Source organism: Aspergillus sclerotioniger (genome assembly GCF_003184525.1).
Source record: "Aspergillus sclerotioniger CBS 115572 chromosome Unknown BO94scaffold_11, whole genome shotgun sequence".
Classification (NCBI taxonomy): domain Eukaryota; kingdom Fungi; phylum Ascomycota; class Eurotiomycetes; order Eurotiales; family Aspergillaceae; genus Aspergillus; species Aspergillus sclerotioniger.
In genome coordinates, this window is record NW_020291001.1 from 624,918 (window position 1) to 640,865 (window position 15,948).

Sequence of the window (15,948 nt, forward strand, 5' to 3'; positions counted from 1 at the left end):
ACGGCGCAACAGCAACCCAAGAACTGGGTCTCCGTGGCACATCGTGTGGATGTTGGCAAGCGCCTCTGTAACCCGCCGTGACTTGTCGCTTCCCCGTTGACCCGTCCATCAACTTTGGCAGCCAGCCAGCCAGCCAGCCAGCCAGCCAGAAGTACCAGACAGCCTGTTACTCCATACCGTTTGACTGATTCGACGGGCGGCTTTTCTGGACTTTTGGAGTCCGTTTCGTTGTCGGGCCGGCCTGGTCGCGTTGCCTGCCATTCCTCAGGCACCCAGGCCTGAACCCCCCGGGGTTCTCGTCCCGCGCATCCATACAACAACTACTACTACTATTACTACTACTACTACCACTACCACCACTACTACTACTTCCCTCCCACCATTCACCTGTCCATGTCGTCCCTCCCCTCCTCTTCCTCCCTCCTCTTCTCTCTTCGATCTCACTCGCAGGATCTTCGTTGACCACCTCATCTGTACTCCTCACCCCTTTCCTATGCTTCCCACGTACTATCACCTACATCATCCTCTCTCCCTGATTGTCCTCTCTCTTGGCGCATTAGACTCTCCCTTTCTTATCCGTATCTTAGCGCGCCCGCGACTAACCCGCCTTCTATCACCTTGCTAGCACCCACCCCTCTGAAGTTATTGCCTTGGCTGCGCAAATCGTCTCTCAGGGCGTCGCAGCGATCGAAACTGGCCTTGACTTCTTTGGTGTTGCAGTGCGCAACGCCGTCTATCATGTTAGACGAGCTAGACAACGCCTTCGACGATCATCCCTCATTGGATGCGTCGCTCGAGGACTTCGAGACTAACAGCAGCACCGCTCGTCGCTCCCCTACCTTTGGCCTTCCCTCTCAACATTCCGGCTTCCGCTCCGAGGAGTCGGAAGGGGAGGAAGAGGACCTCACGCCTAACGGTGTGCGTTGGTCCCCTCCGGCATTACGCGGGTATGATGACCAGGTCCGGGGAAGCGGATGGTACCGTCATCAGCCCTATGTGCGCACGATCAACCAGGACCGTCTCTGCCTCATGCCGTCCGTGGGGCTCAGCCCGTCGCAATCGCGCGAACCCAGTCCGCAGTATGAGGATGCGCTCGAGGCGCCTACCGCAGGTAGACGCTGCCAGTCCACAGAGTCGGGCGACATAACTATCGCGGCCAGTGTCCCGTTGCCAGCCGATGCAAAGACACCGCAAAAAGGCCGATCGCCAAGTCCCAGACCCAAGGCCGCGAGAGCCAGCCCCGACATCGAGGGAGACTTTGGGTCGGGCAATAACCTCAGCAATTGTAGGATCTACCTTGGTTTGCTACCCTTTGCAGCTGCCTTGAATAGGTGACTAATTTACGATTTCCGCTCAAAGATATCCGGTTCGCTGTGCGCGCAGAAGTTCAGCATCGCGAACCATTTGTCGCATTCTTTAGTTACTTGCGATCTAAGTTCGATAAGATCACTAGCTCCAAATCCAATGCAGCCCTTTCTGTAATCGTTGCTTTTCTCTCGATCGCGTTCATGCGCGCCTTGTTTCTACCCAGCATCCCCGAGGCGATCCCCGACCTGGTCAAGTTGTCGGGGTTTGCGCGCTCGTTCGAGCCACTCATTTACTACTCGGAGAATGGCGCGCATCAAATCACCGCGTTGCAGGAGACCGGGGTGGCCGTTTGGGACCTCGGGGAATCGGTGCGCGGGACCAACATGACCAGTGCGCCGATCATCGTGCGCCAACTGGACGAGCTCTCCGAGTCACTAAAATCGCTTTCCCTCGAGCTAGCGCGCTTCTTCTCCGATGTCGAGGGGGATATAGACTCCATTCTAATCGCCATGGATTGGGCCAAGCGCGAGCTGGAGACGTTATCATCGCAACCGCCCAGTACGATGCCGTCGATTGTCTTCGATAATCTCCACGATATCTTTGCGCGACTGGGGGCGCTGGAGCGGCTTAGCGGCTCCAGTGGAGAAGGGTCCGGCAGCGATCTCACCAGCACCCCAACTACCTTTGGTAACTTCGTGACCGCCGTTTTTGGCCAGACCTCTGCCCAGCGCACACGGGCAACCCTGACGCGCACCTTTACCGAGATGCTGTCGGTGCTCGAGGAGGCCATCAACAACGAATTGACGCACTCAACGGCGTTGTTCGCCCTATTCGAATCCATTGACCGCCAGTTCCTCAACCTTCAACGGACGGTGGTCCGCGAGTCGGACGCACAGGAGCGAGAGGAAGGCGAGATGCTCAGCTCACTGTGGACTCGAGTCCTCGGTCCCGATGCTGCCGTGGTCCGCAAGTACGAGAAGAACAAGCGGCTGCTGGCCAACGTCCGTAGTCGCACAGTCACTAACAAACACCTCCTGATGGACCACCGCGGCCGTCTACTAACGCTCAAGGTCAACCTTGAGACGCTGCGACGCAAACTCGTCAGCCCGTTAGTCCGGCGCAATGACTCCGTGAGCTTCATGGGCGTCGAGTCTAGTAGTCGTAGCCACGGCCGCATGCTCGGACCGGTCGAGGCAGTGATCGAGGGTCAAATCCGCGGGCTAGAGGGCAGCTACGATTATCTCCTTTCCGTCCGCGAGAAACAGAAAGCCAAAACCCTGGAGTTCTACTACGGCTTCGGGCGGCGCTTGCCGCAAAACCCTGTCCTAGCCGACGGGTCGGACGATCTTGGGGCGGACGCGATTGACGGCGTGTGATGCGACAGAGTCGAGATCATGCATGCATAGGCAGGCGTTCCTTGTCTTTCTGCTCTTCTTTGTCTCTACATCCGCATCGCATTGATCTAGGCGTTGTCCATTCGGAACCATTTTCGATCTTCCCTGCTGTGCACTTGGAGGGCGTTCATCTACAAGTCATCTCTTTCTTCCGTTCTTCGATTGCTTTCATTCTCTGCATCACCTGGCTGGTTGGCGTATACCGGCGCTCGTCGCGGAGCTGGTTCTCATCAGGGCTTCCACCCGTCTCCCATCCTCCATCCTCCATCCTCCACCCATTCTCCCTTCACTTCTCTCATATCCTCCCCTCCCCACCCCTCAATCTACCCCTACATCTCGTTTGATCTCGACATCTACGGACATCTCTTCATGATTGGCATGGAAAGTAAAGCGGGAAGGGAAAACATAGACGGATGCCATTTAGCGGTTGGAATTTTGCATGTCGTGTCATGTCTTGTCATCATCCCTTTATGGCGCCCATCCATACATCTCTTTCTTTCCTTCTTTCTTTCCCTCTCTCTACACATCCCTCTGCTGCAAAGGTAAGAGGCTGGCTGGCAGTTGCCTGGTTATTTACTATGGCGCTTTGAGTGGGCCATTGGGCCCAACTTGGTTTGATTGTGATTCGGTCTGGTTTGGTTCAGTGCTCTCTTCCTGTTCATAGTTGGTGGACGGAGTGTATTGGTGGTATACTCCGTATGGTATTTGGTACATGGTGTCTTGTGGTTATTTCATCTATCTATCAAGGGTTCATCATATCGTATAGTCTAATCTAGACATTTGTTCATTCTCCGGTGCACGGCTTGATCCGTATCTGTAACGTCACATCCATGTTCCATGTTTCATCCTCTTACCATCATCCACCTATCCTGTACTAGCTAGATAGGCAGTTACCTTATCCAGACTACGATGCAAAGACCAACCAACCAGCCAACTAGCCAAGTAATCAAGTAACACATCTCTCTCCCTACACCCACATTCATATCTAGCTCGAAATCCAAATCCAGATTCATATTCATATTCACCCCCAGCTAAATAATCCATCTCTCTCCCCGCCTCCCTTTCTCATCAATCCTTTTTAGCATACAGCAATTCAATATGTAGTAGTAGTAACAATAATAAGAGAAATCTAATATCACAAGCCTAGTGATCCCTAGGCAGGAAGCGAAGATAGGAAGTAATCAAGAAGCGTAGTGCATATTGCATAGTAAGGCCCAAAAAAAAAAGCAAAAGTATAAAGTAAGTAATGAGAAGCAAATCCGCACGCCCAGCCAGAACTTGAGATGGAAATGAAATGGAAAGTAAGGTAGAAACCCCGAACTCCTTCCTAATGCTGTTGATTCGAAGTATGTGTTGTTACTTCTTGGTGATTGTTGATGTGTTTTGTTTGGTTGGGTTTTTTTCTTGAGTCGTGGGTGGTAGCTAGCTTGCCTTCGTCCTCTTCTTTGGTCTCTATTTTGAGTTGAGGTAGGTGAAGGAAAGGAGTAAGCTGAATGGGAGACTAGGTATGTCTAGAATCCATAACCACCTCCGTACGGTGTCACTCCGTACGGCGTTGCTGCACTGGCACCCCATGCACTGGCGCCGCCATTGGCGTATGCCGTGAATCCACCATCCATGCCCTCTGGCGGCTCGTACGCATCCGGACTGCGCACGCCCATCATATCCTCGTCGTCTCCGCCCATGACTCCGTTGCGATCCGCACCCTCAGTGCCCGACAGTGACGAGATCACGGAGGCCAGTTTTCGCTGCAGCACCGTAATGCCCTGTTGAATAATCATATCCGGGTCGAGGGTTCCGATGCTCTCCACATCGAGGTAGAAGTTGTTCGGCTGGGCGTCGTAATCGAATGGTTGATCCGGAGGAGCGGGGTGTTCCCATGCTGCGTTTGCAGATACCGGCCTGCCCAAATACCACGATTAGCCCCCATTCACCCTCCACACCAACCCGAGACCCCAGAGAAAGGAAGAAAAGAACATACCATTCCTTCGCCGGATCCTCCTCATACCAATAATCCACATGCCGCAGATTGTTATGCGGATCATATTCGAACCCAATCGCCGCCGTGGGCGCCCATTTCGAATGTTCCTTCGCAATCCCCTTCTTCGCAATACACGTCATCTTCAACTCCTGCCCACGTCTCAACTTACAAATCAAGGGTCCGTTTCCCTCGGGGTCCAGAATCACCGGGTTTCCCACCCACTCGTTTGCCCGTTCCCCGTTCACGACGAGATCGCGCGCATACACGCGCATGATGTCGTCGCCCGTGCACCGCGCATGCAGCGTCAGCGTCACGGAGCACCGCGCGCAGTGGTCCTCGCACTCGCAGTCGCGCGTGTACTCGATGTCTTGGTCGCAGTTTTTGCTGTTCAGGGGGATGAGGCCCAGACGGTGGGCGAGGAATTCGTCGGGGAGTACGGAGGTGTTTTTCTCTACTTCCACGAGGTCGATAGCCATGGTGGGGATCTCCGCTAGCATGGTTCGGCGGAGGGAGTTGGCGAAGGCGAGGTCCACGGAGGTGAGTTTGAAGTCGACGCGGTTGGGTTCGGCCTGGGGAGGAATAGGTTAGTGAGTGGGGTTTGAAGGGGATGGGTTATGGATGGGGGAGGTTGAGGTTGAGGTTAGTATGGTATGGTAGGTAGCTCACCTCGCGGACGGTGACTTGGGGCCCGGTGGGCTCGATGTCCATCTCGTAGTCCATGGTGGTTGTGGTGGAGTTAGCAGCGCAGAGGCGCTAACTGTAAGATAAATGGAGGGGTGTCTGGAGGAGGACGAGCGAAATGGTGGCAGTTGTGAGGGATGGAACAGCGATCAAGCTGGCGATGAAGAGTGAACGATGGCGGAGCCGAGTTGAAGTTCGTCGCCGACCTGCAGCCCGCGCTTTGCCTGTTCGGGTAATGCGTCTGCTGCGTTTGCCGCAGAGCAATTCCATCGGACGAAAAAAGATCACAAAGAGATCAAAGAGATTAAGGGAAAACACGGGATAGGTGATTCGAACTATCTTCTAGTCTACAGCTCTACGTTCTCTACAAGTTTACTATCATTACATACTGAGCAGACAGTCAGCCCCGGTGGTCGGCTGCCTCGCAAAATCAGGAGTATGCTTGCTTTCTTCCGTTGCAGGTCAGATTCCTAGCTTGCATGAGCACAAGGCAGTCCATCCCAGCACCAACGTAGGTACCTGTCGGCAGCTCTCAAGCCAGATCGGCTGTCGGGCCACACAGTCAACCAGCAATGTCATCGCAAGGGTATATCAAGCCGATAAAGAAATAACCCTCTCCAAAAGCAGATGCCCGCTCCAACCGTAGGATCCGATCCCAAACCATGTCATGCCGACCCCAGCAAATTTTGCTCCATCCGTCGGCTGGACCGCCATCAGACCGTACTCCTCTAACATTCTATGCTGACGCTCCGTCAGAGATTCTATAGTGGTAAGTGCGCCTCGCGCGCAAAGCCGTCGGGCCGCCAATCGATGGCCCGAAAAGAGATTAAAAAAAAGAAAACAGCAAAGCAGTATAGCCAACCAGAGGCAGTAACTCAAGCAAATGAATCGAAGCAGAAGGTAAAATCGACTGTAGCTTTTTCGGTTGCAGAATCATTTCAAGTCGTCATGGAGCTCCCGCCCGCAGGCAAGTCTCCATCTTTTGGATTCCCCTCCCACTTGAATGGGTGAGAGAGGGTACGCCATCGCTACCTCCGCATAGAGCTGCGTTTCAGCGCTTCCAGAAGCTCGGGACGACTGGCAAGCGCCTCGGCCGCTGTCGCATAGCTGACCCACTGACGCTTTCGTTTGTGCATCTCAGGCCATTGGTCCTCTTCCCGGTCCACTGTGACCTCGAAAAACTGGTAGGACGCCTTCGGGGCCGTGGACGTCAATAATGCAGACGGCCGCAAGTCCGGGATCAACCCCAGGTCTTTCTGTACCGTGCATATTATCCCGCCTTCCTCCCACGCTTCTCTACAGGCAGCTTGCTGGGCGCTTACTTCATCGGTCTCCCAACCACCTTTGGGAAGCACCCAGCCGCCACGTCCCGCAGACTGGATCATAAGCACCTTCGTCTTGTCCGTCGACAATGGAACCACACCGGCCACGAGTCGTTCACCTTTCGGTCCGTACCCTACGCACATGCGGATCAGCAAAGTTGCGCGACAAGTGAAGATGTATGATACAGCAAGGAGTTTTGAGGCGCGGGAGGGCAGCCAAGACAACATTGTAGGGCAATGTAAGTGGGATTACAAGCCCGGGATCTCACTCACGTTGGTTTTTGCGTCCCACCCTGGACTCCATTGAACGCGGGTGATCCGCCATTTTGAACATTTGGAATGGAAGGAGAGGAGACAATAAGAATAGGAGAGAAAACAAGGTCTATAACACGGTCTATATAGCGAGAATCCAGAAACCAGTGGGACACAACAGAGCTGTGGTTCACGCGACACAGGTATGGAAGGAATGGAACGATTCGAGATAAAGAAAAGGTCAATGACACCAACTCAGACCACGAGCGTGACGACACTATGAGTGCTGAGGGAGGCGTAAAAGGACAGGCGACGGGGATTTGAAACAAGCGCCCCAGCCTGGTGGATGAGAGCTGGCCGGTGAACCGTCAGGTTGTTTTCTGTTCCCGAAGCGAAAATGGGCCAGGCGGTCGAGCAAGGCCAGGAAACTTTTGGGAGAAAAATCTGGAGAGAAGTTTCAGGGACTAGATATCCGCGATCACTCCCGCGGCGGAGGGAACCTCGAGAGAGACGTGTGAAGATAAATGGACATCATAATCGGAGGAACAGCAGGAAAATAAGGGAAAGGATAGGAGAGGGAGGAAGAGAGGGACCGGAGGGGGGGGAGGCGAGAGGACGGAGGGGGGGATCAGAGACAGCTTTGGGGATAGTAATGGGCGGCGCGATCCGGCCTGGAAGGTCGACTCCCTCAGGCTCTCTCTCGCCCGGAGCGGACTTTGCCCTTTGCCCTTTGGCTTTTGCGCTGGGCGGTACGGTTGGTGTACACCCCGTTACTATACCGATCGTCGACCCCGTTCGCCTTCCCGCTTGCTTTCTGCTGCGTTCTGGCGTCACTCGGGCGCGCTGCACTTCCGTATTGCTCAAACCATACGCGTCGTTCGGTCATCTGATAGGTACTAGTACCTTACAGTTACAGATACAGGTACCGCCGCGACAGAACTGCCGCCGTTGCTGGCGTTCCCCCCCCGGTCAGCCTATGCTACCTGGTCTTTCCAGCGCTTACTATAGTGTCATCATTCTAATCGCCGGGATCTTTTTTTTTTTTTGGTGGTACTATTATTCTGGTTCCAGGGGCGCTCTGGTCTCCTCAACCTTTTTTTATTGATTGATCCAATAATAGTATTAATCTCCCTGCCTTCGTCGTAAATCCCCTCCCCAGCCCCAGTTGTACGTCCGGCTACGTAAATGGTGGAGTGTGACCGAGAGCCATCCATTATTGGGGCCTTGCTCCTACCCGCTATGCTGGTACCTCCGGATGGTGTATTACTACTACTGTGCCTCTGGGTCGAATTGGAGGTTCACGCGTCCACGAGTGACAAACTAGGTCTGTTGCCCTCTCATGAACTGCTCCTGAGTCTCCCGAGGGCCTGCGGGCTCTTCGGGGTTCCACAGCAACCGGCTGGACCAAGGGATCAGGAGTTCTCTTCCACACAACGGAATTAATTTTGCTTTGACGGTTCTGGAGGGGGTCTTCTCTCTCTGTCTGAGACTCCGAGTCTGAGGACACTGCAGCTCCGTGTCCCTAACTCGCGGCTCGGTTGATTCGGTACTTACGGCTGCGTCTCTTCGCCCATCATTTACCTACCTCAGGCCCTGTGGCACTATCAAACTAGGGCCCCAGACTAGTGGAACAGAGAGTCCCCTTCGACACATATTAGCATGGAATAATAATTTAGCTTAGTTTAAGTCGTGTCTCCATCGGCTTTCGCATTATTACTATGAGGGAAGCAACCGGACCTCGTCTATCCGCCGTAAGCGCTAGTGTCGTGGTTTCAGCGTGGGAATTATAGTTAATGATAGATGAACCGCTTTCATTCCATCGTGAATTAGGACCGGCCCTGATGACATATTGGCAACCCCTTTTTGGGTTCTGATCCTCTAGTAATATTCACTCAGATATTATTATTATTATCATTATTCGTGGCCCCTTTTTCTATCTACAACAAAAGTCCTAATACTATACCTGTTCAGCCCAACGGAATCACGGTGAAGAGCAAAACCCGAAGCAAAACCGGGATCGATCCACCTCGTTTACTAACTCTGGATGCGGTACTCCGTACGACGGAACCTGTGCCTGTTCTCAGATGGCTGTGTAATAGTAATCCAACACTCGATGTGGAACAGTCTGCGACTCGCAGCTCCTCCCCTCGGCTCCAATTATCCACCAGCAGATCTGCTTGCCGGACATTCGACTAGGTTTGGTTCAGATGTATCCCAACTCTCAAGTCATCTACTATACCTGGTAGCTCTATGTAACATTTCCGCGTAGCGCATCTCATCAACGAATGATATCAGATTGGTCTTCCACATGCGATCCGGTGGTACCTGCTACGTGTTGTGCTATTTCCGAGGGATAAATTTGGTAGCTGCACGCTGCAGAGACGAGTGGTGGTAAATTGTCTAGTTGGATGCACCTCATCTACTTGTGAGGATTTTGAGTTCCTTTTTCCCGTTCTTCCTGCGCGCAAGCTACGGATTGGATACCATAAAGTGCGACGGCATGCCCTGCATACATTAGGTCCCTCGGATCCGTGCTGGCTTATTGGAAGACACACCGATGTCACCGGCATCACCAGCAAAGAAAAAAAAAAGGTTGATTTGGGCGGATGCGGGGCACCAGCAAACCACTCGGCCGGCCGCCAAATCCTCGAATGACCGGGAGGGTGGCTGTTCTGAGTTTTCCTATTTGTCTGCAGCTGTGACCTCCTTCCGGACAAAGAACAAGGGATGCGCATGCGACAGCCCAACAATGAAGGCAAAAGGCATCCAGACCGACCGACCTGCGCGTGGGTGATGATGTATGCGTCCAGGGCCTACCTACTTACTTACCACTTACCCAGTAGATACTTACCCTGCCTGCCCACCGCCGAGGAACCATGGGGTCGATCAGAGCGTTGATGTTGCTCGGACAATGCGGTGACTAACTGCAAAGGATTGAAACTACTGAGGTAGCCTGCACAGAAGAATTAATAGTGGCTTGAGAAACTCCCTGGTGGCGATTGGATCTGGACGCGACAACACAGCAGCGATCTGTTGCGGTGCGGATCCTGAGATCCTAGCATCGCCGGCCATAATGATGCCGATGATGCTTGGACGTTGGGGGGGCTGCTGCACGTGATGTCATGGTCTGGGGCATCGGCTGTGAAATCCAGGCCACTTTGCCTTCGGAGCGCCGATGCTAGGAGGATTCTGATTTGGGCGAGATTCCAGGATCGTCCAGCAGCGCACCGTACCACATTCCAGCAACTCTTAGCTCCCACGACACAGCAAGAATTCGTCGCGAGGATTGACACTTGGCCAACTTCCGCTTCGATCGATTGAGTCCGTTCAGGTGTTCAGGTACCGCCAGCTTTACATACCCGTATCGTAACGGGGGCTGTTCGTATGGAGGCAGACCATACCGTATCGATCGAACCCTCTCCGCCTCATTCAGTCATCACCGTATTAACCTACGTAGTGGTGACCATGTCCCTCGACCTAGGGGAGTACTTCATAGTACTTCCTCTGTACTTGGTTGAAAAGGGCAATGGAGCTATTGGGAGAAGCTATGACCAACTTGCAGTAACAGTGGTTGAGTCGCTCCTTTGTACTTTGTACTATAGTAGGCCGCCAGCTCCGCATTGCCTTCATCTCCGAATTGCCGTGCCATTTGGTGGCAAAAGAAAAGACAGGTGTGGAGGATAGTTACGGGGTAGAATGATTAAGCCTCACGGCAGCTGTCACCAAAGAGACAACAGGACCAGGGGCTGGCGGTTCTGATCTTACATGCCGCAGCGACATGGGCTGCAGCAGCTCAGGTCCTCTTCTAGAAGCATCATGAACTTCTGCCGAGTGAACGACCCCTTCAACCTTGTTTCCACCTCCCGGGGAAGTGACGGGAACAGCTCCGGAGACTGCGGAGGCCTACGATAATGCACGACTAATTTCGAGCGACCTGTAGATATCCCCCAGTTCTCCGTGTTGGAGAAACCAGGTAGTTTTGTAGAATCCAGCGCCCGGCGTGCTTAAGAATCCCCGGTTGCCTGCCTGAGGGGCAATGTTTGACAGTATTGCCTGAGGGTCTTGGTTCTCTTCCCGCCGCATCAACATCATCCATCCATCCATTACTAACTCCGACTGCCTCAACAGCCAGTCCGATCTCCTGACTTCTTTCTTGTTGACGGGCCATTTGCTCCCGGTGCTCCCCTGGTTCTGTTCCGTTTGCTTTTTTTTCTGCCTTTCCCGCCGTCAGCGCTGCCAGCGAAGCCGTTCTCCATCGCACTACTTGCCCGCGAGGACGACACGCCATGGAGCCCATCGTCGATGCCGAACAGGCGAGGAAGCTGTCGCTCTTCCGACCTCTTGGTAAGCAGCCAGTCAGATTAGTCTCCCTTTCCCCGTGCAGTGGTTATTGGCCCTAGTCACTCTTCTCTTCCACCGATCCTCTAGATCGGAATTCTGTGCCCCTCCCGCTGAATCCTGATGTACTATTGCTGCCCCTCATCCACAGCTTCCCCTCCATTGACGGCCGCAATGGCCAAAAGCACCACGATACACATTGTACCATCTGTCCTCTTCCATCCCATTCAAGCCCACTCTGTCTCGTCACTAGTGCAGATATTCTCCGATCAACAAACCAGAGTCCCCTGCGGCTTTCCACCATCTTGGCTGCATCAACATGCCCTAACTCGACTGTCTAGGCTACCAGCGCAACTCTTGTGGTTACTGCAAATCCGATAATGGCAGTGAGTCTCTCCGGACCCACCTCGGATTCTCCTCTGTAGTCAATCGCGGAAATGTCGTCGTGCTGCCGGATGGGACCGCTGATGCGCGTCTACTGCAGGTGCCTCTTACTACACTAGTTCGCTCTCTGTACGCCCGGCGCATTATGAGTCCCTTGTCAATAGGGGCTGGAGAAGGTACGGCGGTTCGCCTTCGTAATGCGAGCCACATACCATCCGTCTGGCTGTCAGTTGCTGATCCTGGCCTAGGTCGGGGACACTGTACTACAAGCAGAACCTGCAACGATCATGCTGCCCTCACTATACGATGAGGTGCGTAATCAGTCCAATCCCCGTTCTTGATCCGCTCCGTTGACTCTTGCAGGCTCGAGGCTTCCGCCTTTACGCCCAGGAAAGACCAACGGAAGGCAATCAACCGCTGGAACAAGTTTGTTCTTGGTCCAGAGTACATCCGTAGAGCAGCATATCTCTGCCCCAAGACGCGGGAGTAAGTAAACCCGTCCAATGCGGTGGAGTATGTGGGCTTATCGACTTATGTCGTAGGGAGAAGAAGCATCGGAAGTGCAACTTTGACGTGCTCGGTGTCGTCCACGAGGCCGAATACAACAACGTAAAGCGGCCCATTGACCCGAAAACCAAGAAGCACCTAGAGCCTGCTCATCGCTTCGAGGTGAACCTGGAGGGCGACTCCATCTCCCAGGCCAAGTAAGTACACTGTTGCCTATCATTGATGACTTAGGCTTACATTCCCGAGATACGAGCTGTTCCTCAAGTACCAAACCGCGGTGCATAAAGAGGATGTCTCCAAATGGTCAAACAAGGACTTCAAGCGCTTCCTCTGCTCAGGCTTGACGCGGTCACCTGCCAATTCCGCCAAGTCGGACGAAAAGAAGCTAGGGTCGTGGCACCAGTGTTACCGACTGGATGGAAAACTCATCGCCGTGGCAGTTTTGGACCTCATGCCAAACGGGGTGAGCTCGGTCTATATCTTGTAAGTACCTGACTGCAAGCAGCAGTGCACACAACTAACAAGTGAAGCTATGATCCGGAATACGAGCAGTTGGAGTTTGGTAAACTCAGCGCAGTGCGAGAAATCGCTCTTGCGGTTGAAGCTCAATACCAGTATTACTACATGGGTAGGCTATTCACCCTTGACATCTCTATGTGAACCCAACTAAGTCGACCAACAGGCTACTACATCCACTCCTGCCAGAAGATGCGCTACAAGGGCACCTTCCGCCCCCAGTATATCTTAGGTAATTCCCAGCAGTCTATTAAATAAGCCCCGAGTACCCCAAGACACAGCTAACACACCCATACAGACCCAGAGACCTACACATGGGACCCTCTCGATGGAGAACTCTCCAAGAAGCTCGATGAATGGCCCTATGTCTCTCTTTCTCGGGACAGACAACCCAACACTAACCCCCGGGACGATCGCGCCGAAGCAGATGCTGAAATCAACGACGAAGAAGTGTCCCTCTTCGACCTGCACATGCCTGGAGCTCTGACAATAGACGAAGTTAAAGCCCTGGACTTGGATCACTGGTTCCTTCTGTACCATGGATCATTCGTACATATGATTGTGAGCACATCTCCTTGTTATCTACATCGAAGTTATCTAGATGTATGCATTCTGACTCGTTAATTTTACAGGACCTCGTCGGGTGGGAGACAATGCCTCTGAATAACCCGCAATCAGTCAAGGGAATCATTGCCGAGTTGGCGGCGGTGCTGGGTCCGGAGATCGTCCAGCACAGTGCCGTGGTGCTCTTTGATTAGATACTTAGATATGCTGCTGGCTGAAGCCATATCTACAAAATGAAGATATGTTTGCACTACGCACGATGCACAATTTGAAAAGGGGAGGTCCATTTTATGTATGCCACTATGTATACCGACCGGCCTGTAGAATCGATCACAGATGAAAAGAAATTAAGAAAACCAAGCCAACGATGCTGAAATATGCTTCATAACCAATGCTGTATGTATGCGCACAAGACAATCTCCCATCCCAAGAGAAACGCCATCAATGTTAACTGCAAACCCTAATGGCCCAAAAAAACAATGCATCCCACGCACGCCAAGTAATAGTAGAAACACCCCCGCGCGCCAGACTGTACAATAAGGCCAAATAAATAACACTCAAAAGCCGATAGAAAGGAAAGAAGGCAGTGGAACACTGCGCTCAGATCCCCTCCATCAGCTCCACCGGTGGCCGCGACGTCTTAGGCGGCATCTTCTTAACCGGCATCTCAATCGGGCTCATATCGACATCCATGTCCATATCCTCATCAGGGAAGGCGCTCGTATCCTCCACCATGACGGCCGGCAGGTTGGGGCTGCCCCCGTGGTCCTCGGGGTGGTAAATTAGCGTGCTGCTCCGACTGCGGGTCTGTGACAGGGCCACGGGCCAGCTCCCCGTCCTCTTATCAGAGGTCATGGACATGGGGGTCCCGGGTTCGATGGAGGCCATGGCCGTTGGGACTGGCTCCACCTCCGCACCGGACTGCTCGGTCTTCAGCTTTGCGAGAGCGTGGGCGAGATCGCTGGCGTGGACTTCCTTGTTCGGGGGGTCCTCCTGGCGCATGACCCAGCCGTGGGGTGGAGACGGGGGCGGGCTGATGAAGAAGAGCTTGTCAATTTGAGGTGCCTCGAGGAGCTTGGGGCGCGATTCCATGTCGGCGAGGATGGGGGTGGGTTCGCCGAAGTAGACCTTCGGGCGGACGGGACGGTCCAGGAGCGGTGCGCCGGTCAGGAGTTTGCGGATGCGGAGAGCGTCGGAGTCCGTGTGGAAGGAGCAAACGATTCGACGGAGAGAGGGGAGGGGAGAGAACGAGTTGAGGGGCGCGAGAGATTCGAGGTAGGCGCGGAGAGTAGCGAGGGAGTTGGGTTGGAAGAGGACGAGGTCGTTGAGATCGGTGATGATGAGAGTGTTAGAGGGAGGCGTGGGTTGAGAGAGCGGTGGCAGGTTGGTCAGGTCCAGAGTGAGAGCTGGGCGAGACGAGGCCGAGGACCGACGGGCGCCGAAGGAGGGAGAGGAGGTGAGATATTGGGGAGGTGATGTGTTCATGTTCATTGTGTTCATTGTGTTCATTGTGTTCATTGTGTTAATTGTGTTAATTGTGTTAATTGTGTTGGTGGTTGTTAGAATATGGTGGAGGTAAGAGTTGAGTTGAGAAGGTTGATGGTAGAGTAGAAGGTAGATAGAAGTGGAGGAGAGGAGGAGGCGGCGATGATAAAGCGAGTGGAATGCAGATAGATAAGCGGCGGGACGTCGACTGGCGGGCGCTTATTCAAGGCGTGAACCACAACCACAGGAACATCCAATCTTGATTTGATCTTGAAGTGAGTAGCAGTAGTAGGAGTAGTAGATAATATCTGGATTCTGCAGACGCATCCGCTTGCGTCTTATAGGCGCGAGTGCAAAGGCCGTCTTCGTTGACTTGGGAGGCGCAGCGCCCGCTTTTGCGTCTAGGTGGTGCACTGCCCTCCAGAAAACTCGGGCTTTGCCCATTTTCGTTCCTGGCGATCTCCGCACGCGGGCGGCATTCGCCACATGCCCAAAGGCCAAGCTGTGGCTGAACGGCCACTATTGCCACTAATTGCCTCCATTATTGGTCCGTTGCGAGTCTCGCATTCGTTGCAGTCATGAATTCAACTGTGGCTTGACTCTTTTGCTCCCTACTAGGGTAGGTACGGAGTAGTGTCAATGACTTCTGGTCCCTGGCTGCTAGTATCCTAGACGATCCTCAATTCGCTAGTGTCCAATGTGACTCCATCACCAGCCCCGGCATCGTTTACACATACGTCGTGCCCACTGATAGTGACACATGATTGCCCACTAGTTTCTCTCTGCCCCTATCTGTATCTACCTACTCCTTGAGGATCTCACACGTCCCATGGTTCCGGTTTCTCCGCAGACATGCAGCTCCGCCCCGACAGTGGAGAGACGGTGATGAATCGCAGATCACGGAATACGGATACCTACGGTCCCCAGCTGTTGATGGCCCCAAGCTATCGGCATTGCTACTCCAGGCAGGCAAGATTCTGACCTTGGCCCATGCATAACACGCCCCCGCCACCACTTATACTAATTGGCCACGTATTCGGCTCCGTTCCAAGCCTTCCAGACGTGAGGCGGCTTGGCTGTCACCATCGCCAATGCCCCGGGCCCAGGACCCTGCAGCGCCAGATTCCGCTCAACTTTATCTACAGCCTCTTTGCGTTGTGCGACGGAGTTACAGTTACTGTTTCTGGCTGGTGGCCTTGCCCATGCTCTCATCTCC

General features: G+C 53.6%; 6 protein-coding genes across 6 annotated transcripts; 3 read left to right on the forward strand and 3 right to left on the reverse strand.

Moving 5' to 3' along the window:
* Positions 1-738: 738 nt before the first annotated feature.
* BO94DRAFT_464260 (uncharacterized protein) lies at positions 739-2,684 on the forward strand (the record flags this gene model as incomplete). The annotated part of the gene is made up of 2 exons (XM_025608056.1): positions 739-1,285; positions 1,360-2,684. 2 exons carry the CDS (start codon positions 739-741, stop codon positions 2,682-2,684), a joined length of 1,872 nt encoding a protein of 623 aa, XP_025468468.1.
* A 1,529-nt stretch (positions 2,685-4,213) lies between these two features.
* BO94DRAFT_545536 (DNA-directed RNA polymerase II core subunit RPB3) lies at positions 4,214-5,403 on the reverse strand (the record flags this gene model as incomplete). The annotated part of the gene is made up of 3 exons (XM_025613243.1): positions 4,214-4,604; positions 4,684-5,252; positions 5,350-5,403. The coding sequence occupies 3 exons, from the start codon at positions 5,401-5,403 to the stop codon at positions 4,214-4,216; spliced, it is 1,014 nt and encodes a 337-aa protein (XP_025468469.1).
* A 980-nt stretch (positions 5,404-6,383) lies between these two features.
* BO94DRAFT_40778 (NUDIX hydrolase) lies at positions 6,384-7,177 on the reverse strand. The gene is made up of 2 exons (XM_025607387.1): positions 6,960-7,177; positions 6,384-6,820 (listed from the first exon to the last, which is right to left on the reverse strand). Exons 1-2 carry the CDS (start codon positions 7,018-7,020, stop codon positions 6,393-6,395), a joined length of 489 nt encoding a protein of 162 aa, XP_025468470.1. The 5' UTR covers positions 7,021-7,177; the 3' UTR covers positions 6,384-6,392.
* Positions 7,178-8,109: 932 nt separating this feature from the next.
* BO94DRAFT_534335 (uncharacterized protein) lies at positions 8,110-8,625 on the forward strand. Its single transcript, XM_025611520.1, has one exon. The coding sequence runs from the start codon at positions 8,124-8,126 to the stop codon at positions 8,379-8,381; it is 258 nt and encodes an 85-aa protein (XP_025468471.1). The 5' UTR covers positions 8,110-8,123; the 3' UTR covers positions 8,382-8,625.
* Positions 8,626-10,945: 2,320 nt separating this feature from the next.
* On the forward strand, positions 10,946-13,602 carry BO94DRAFT_534337 (arginyltransferase). The gene is made up of 11 exons (XM_025611521.1): positions 10,946-11,282; positions 11,618-11,662; positions 11,761-11,836; positions 11,909-11,971; positions 12,024-12,146; positions 12,203-12,364; positions 12,414-12,650; positions 12,698-12,795; positions 12,850-12,915; positions 12,982-13,244; positions 13,316-13,602. The coding sequence occupies exons 1-11, from the start codon at positions 11,225-11,227 to the stop codon at positions 13,439-13,441; spliced, it is 1,317 nt and encodes a 438-aa protein (XP_025468472.1). The 5' UTR covers positions 10,946-11,224; the 3' UTR covers positions 13,442-13,602.
* On the reverse strand, positions 13,515-15,083 carry cbpA (putative calcineurin binding protein). Its single transcript, XM_025611522.1, has one exon. It carries the CDS (start codon positions 14,736-14,738, stop codon positions 13,848-13,850), a length of 891 nt encoding a protein of 296 aa, XP_025468473.1. The 5' UTR covers positions 14,739-15,083; the 3' UTR covers positions 13,515-13,847.
* Positions 15,084-15,948: the final 865 nt, after the last annotated feature.

Bases quoted from the DNA above. Each gene is read 5' to 3' on its own strand.
- cbpA (XM_025611522.1), bottom strand. From the start codon at position 14,738: ATGAACATGAACACATCACCTCCCCAATATCTCACCTCCTCTCCCTCC.
- BO94DRAFT_534335 (XM_025611520.1), top strand. From the start codon at position 8,124: ATGGTGGAGTGTGACCGAGAGCCATCCATTATTGGGGCCTTGCTCCTA.
- BO94DRAFT_534337 (XM_025611521.1), top strand. From the start codon at position 11,225: ATGGAGCCCATCGTCGATGCCGAACAGGCGAGGAAGCTGTCGCTCTTC. The intron at 11,837-11,908 runs GTACGGCGGTTC...ATCCTGGCCTAG, and splicing joins GTCAATAGGGGCTGGAGAAG to GTCGGGGACACTGTACTACA. The intron at 11,972-12,023 runs GTGCGTAATCAG...TGACTCTTGCAG, and splicing joins TGCCCTCACTATACGATGAG to GCTCGAGGCTTCCGCCTTTA.
- BO94DRAFT_40778 (XM_025607387.1), bottom strand. From the start codon at position 7,020: ATGTTCAAAATGGCGGATCACCCGCGTTCAATGGAGTCCAGGGTGGGA. The intron at 6,821-6,959 runs GTGAGTGAGATC...GCATGTGCGTAG, and splicing joins GGTGGGACGCAAAAACCAAC to GGTACGGACCGAAAGGTGAA.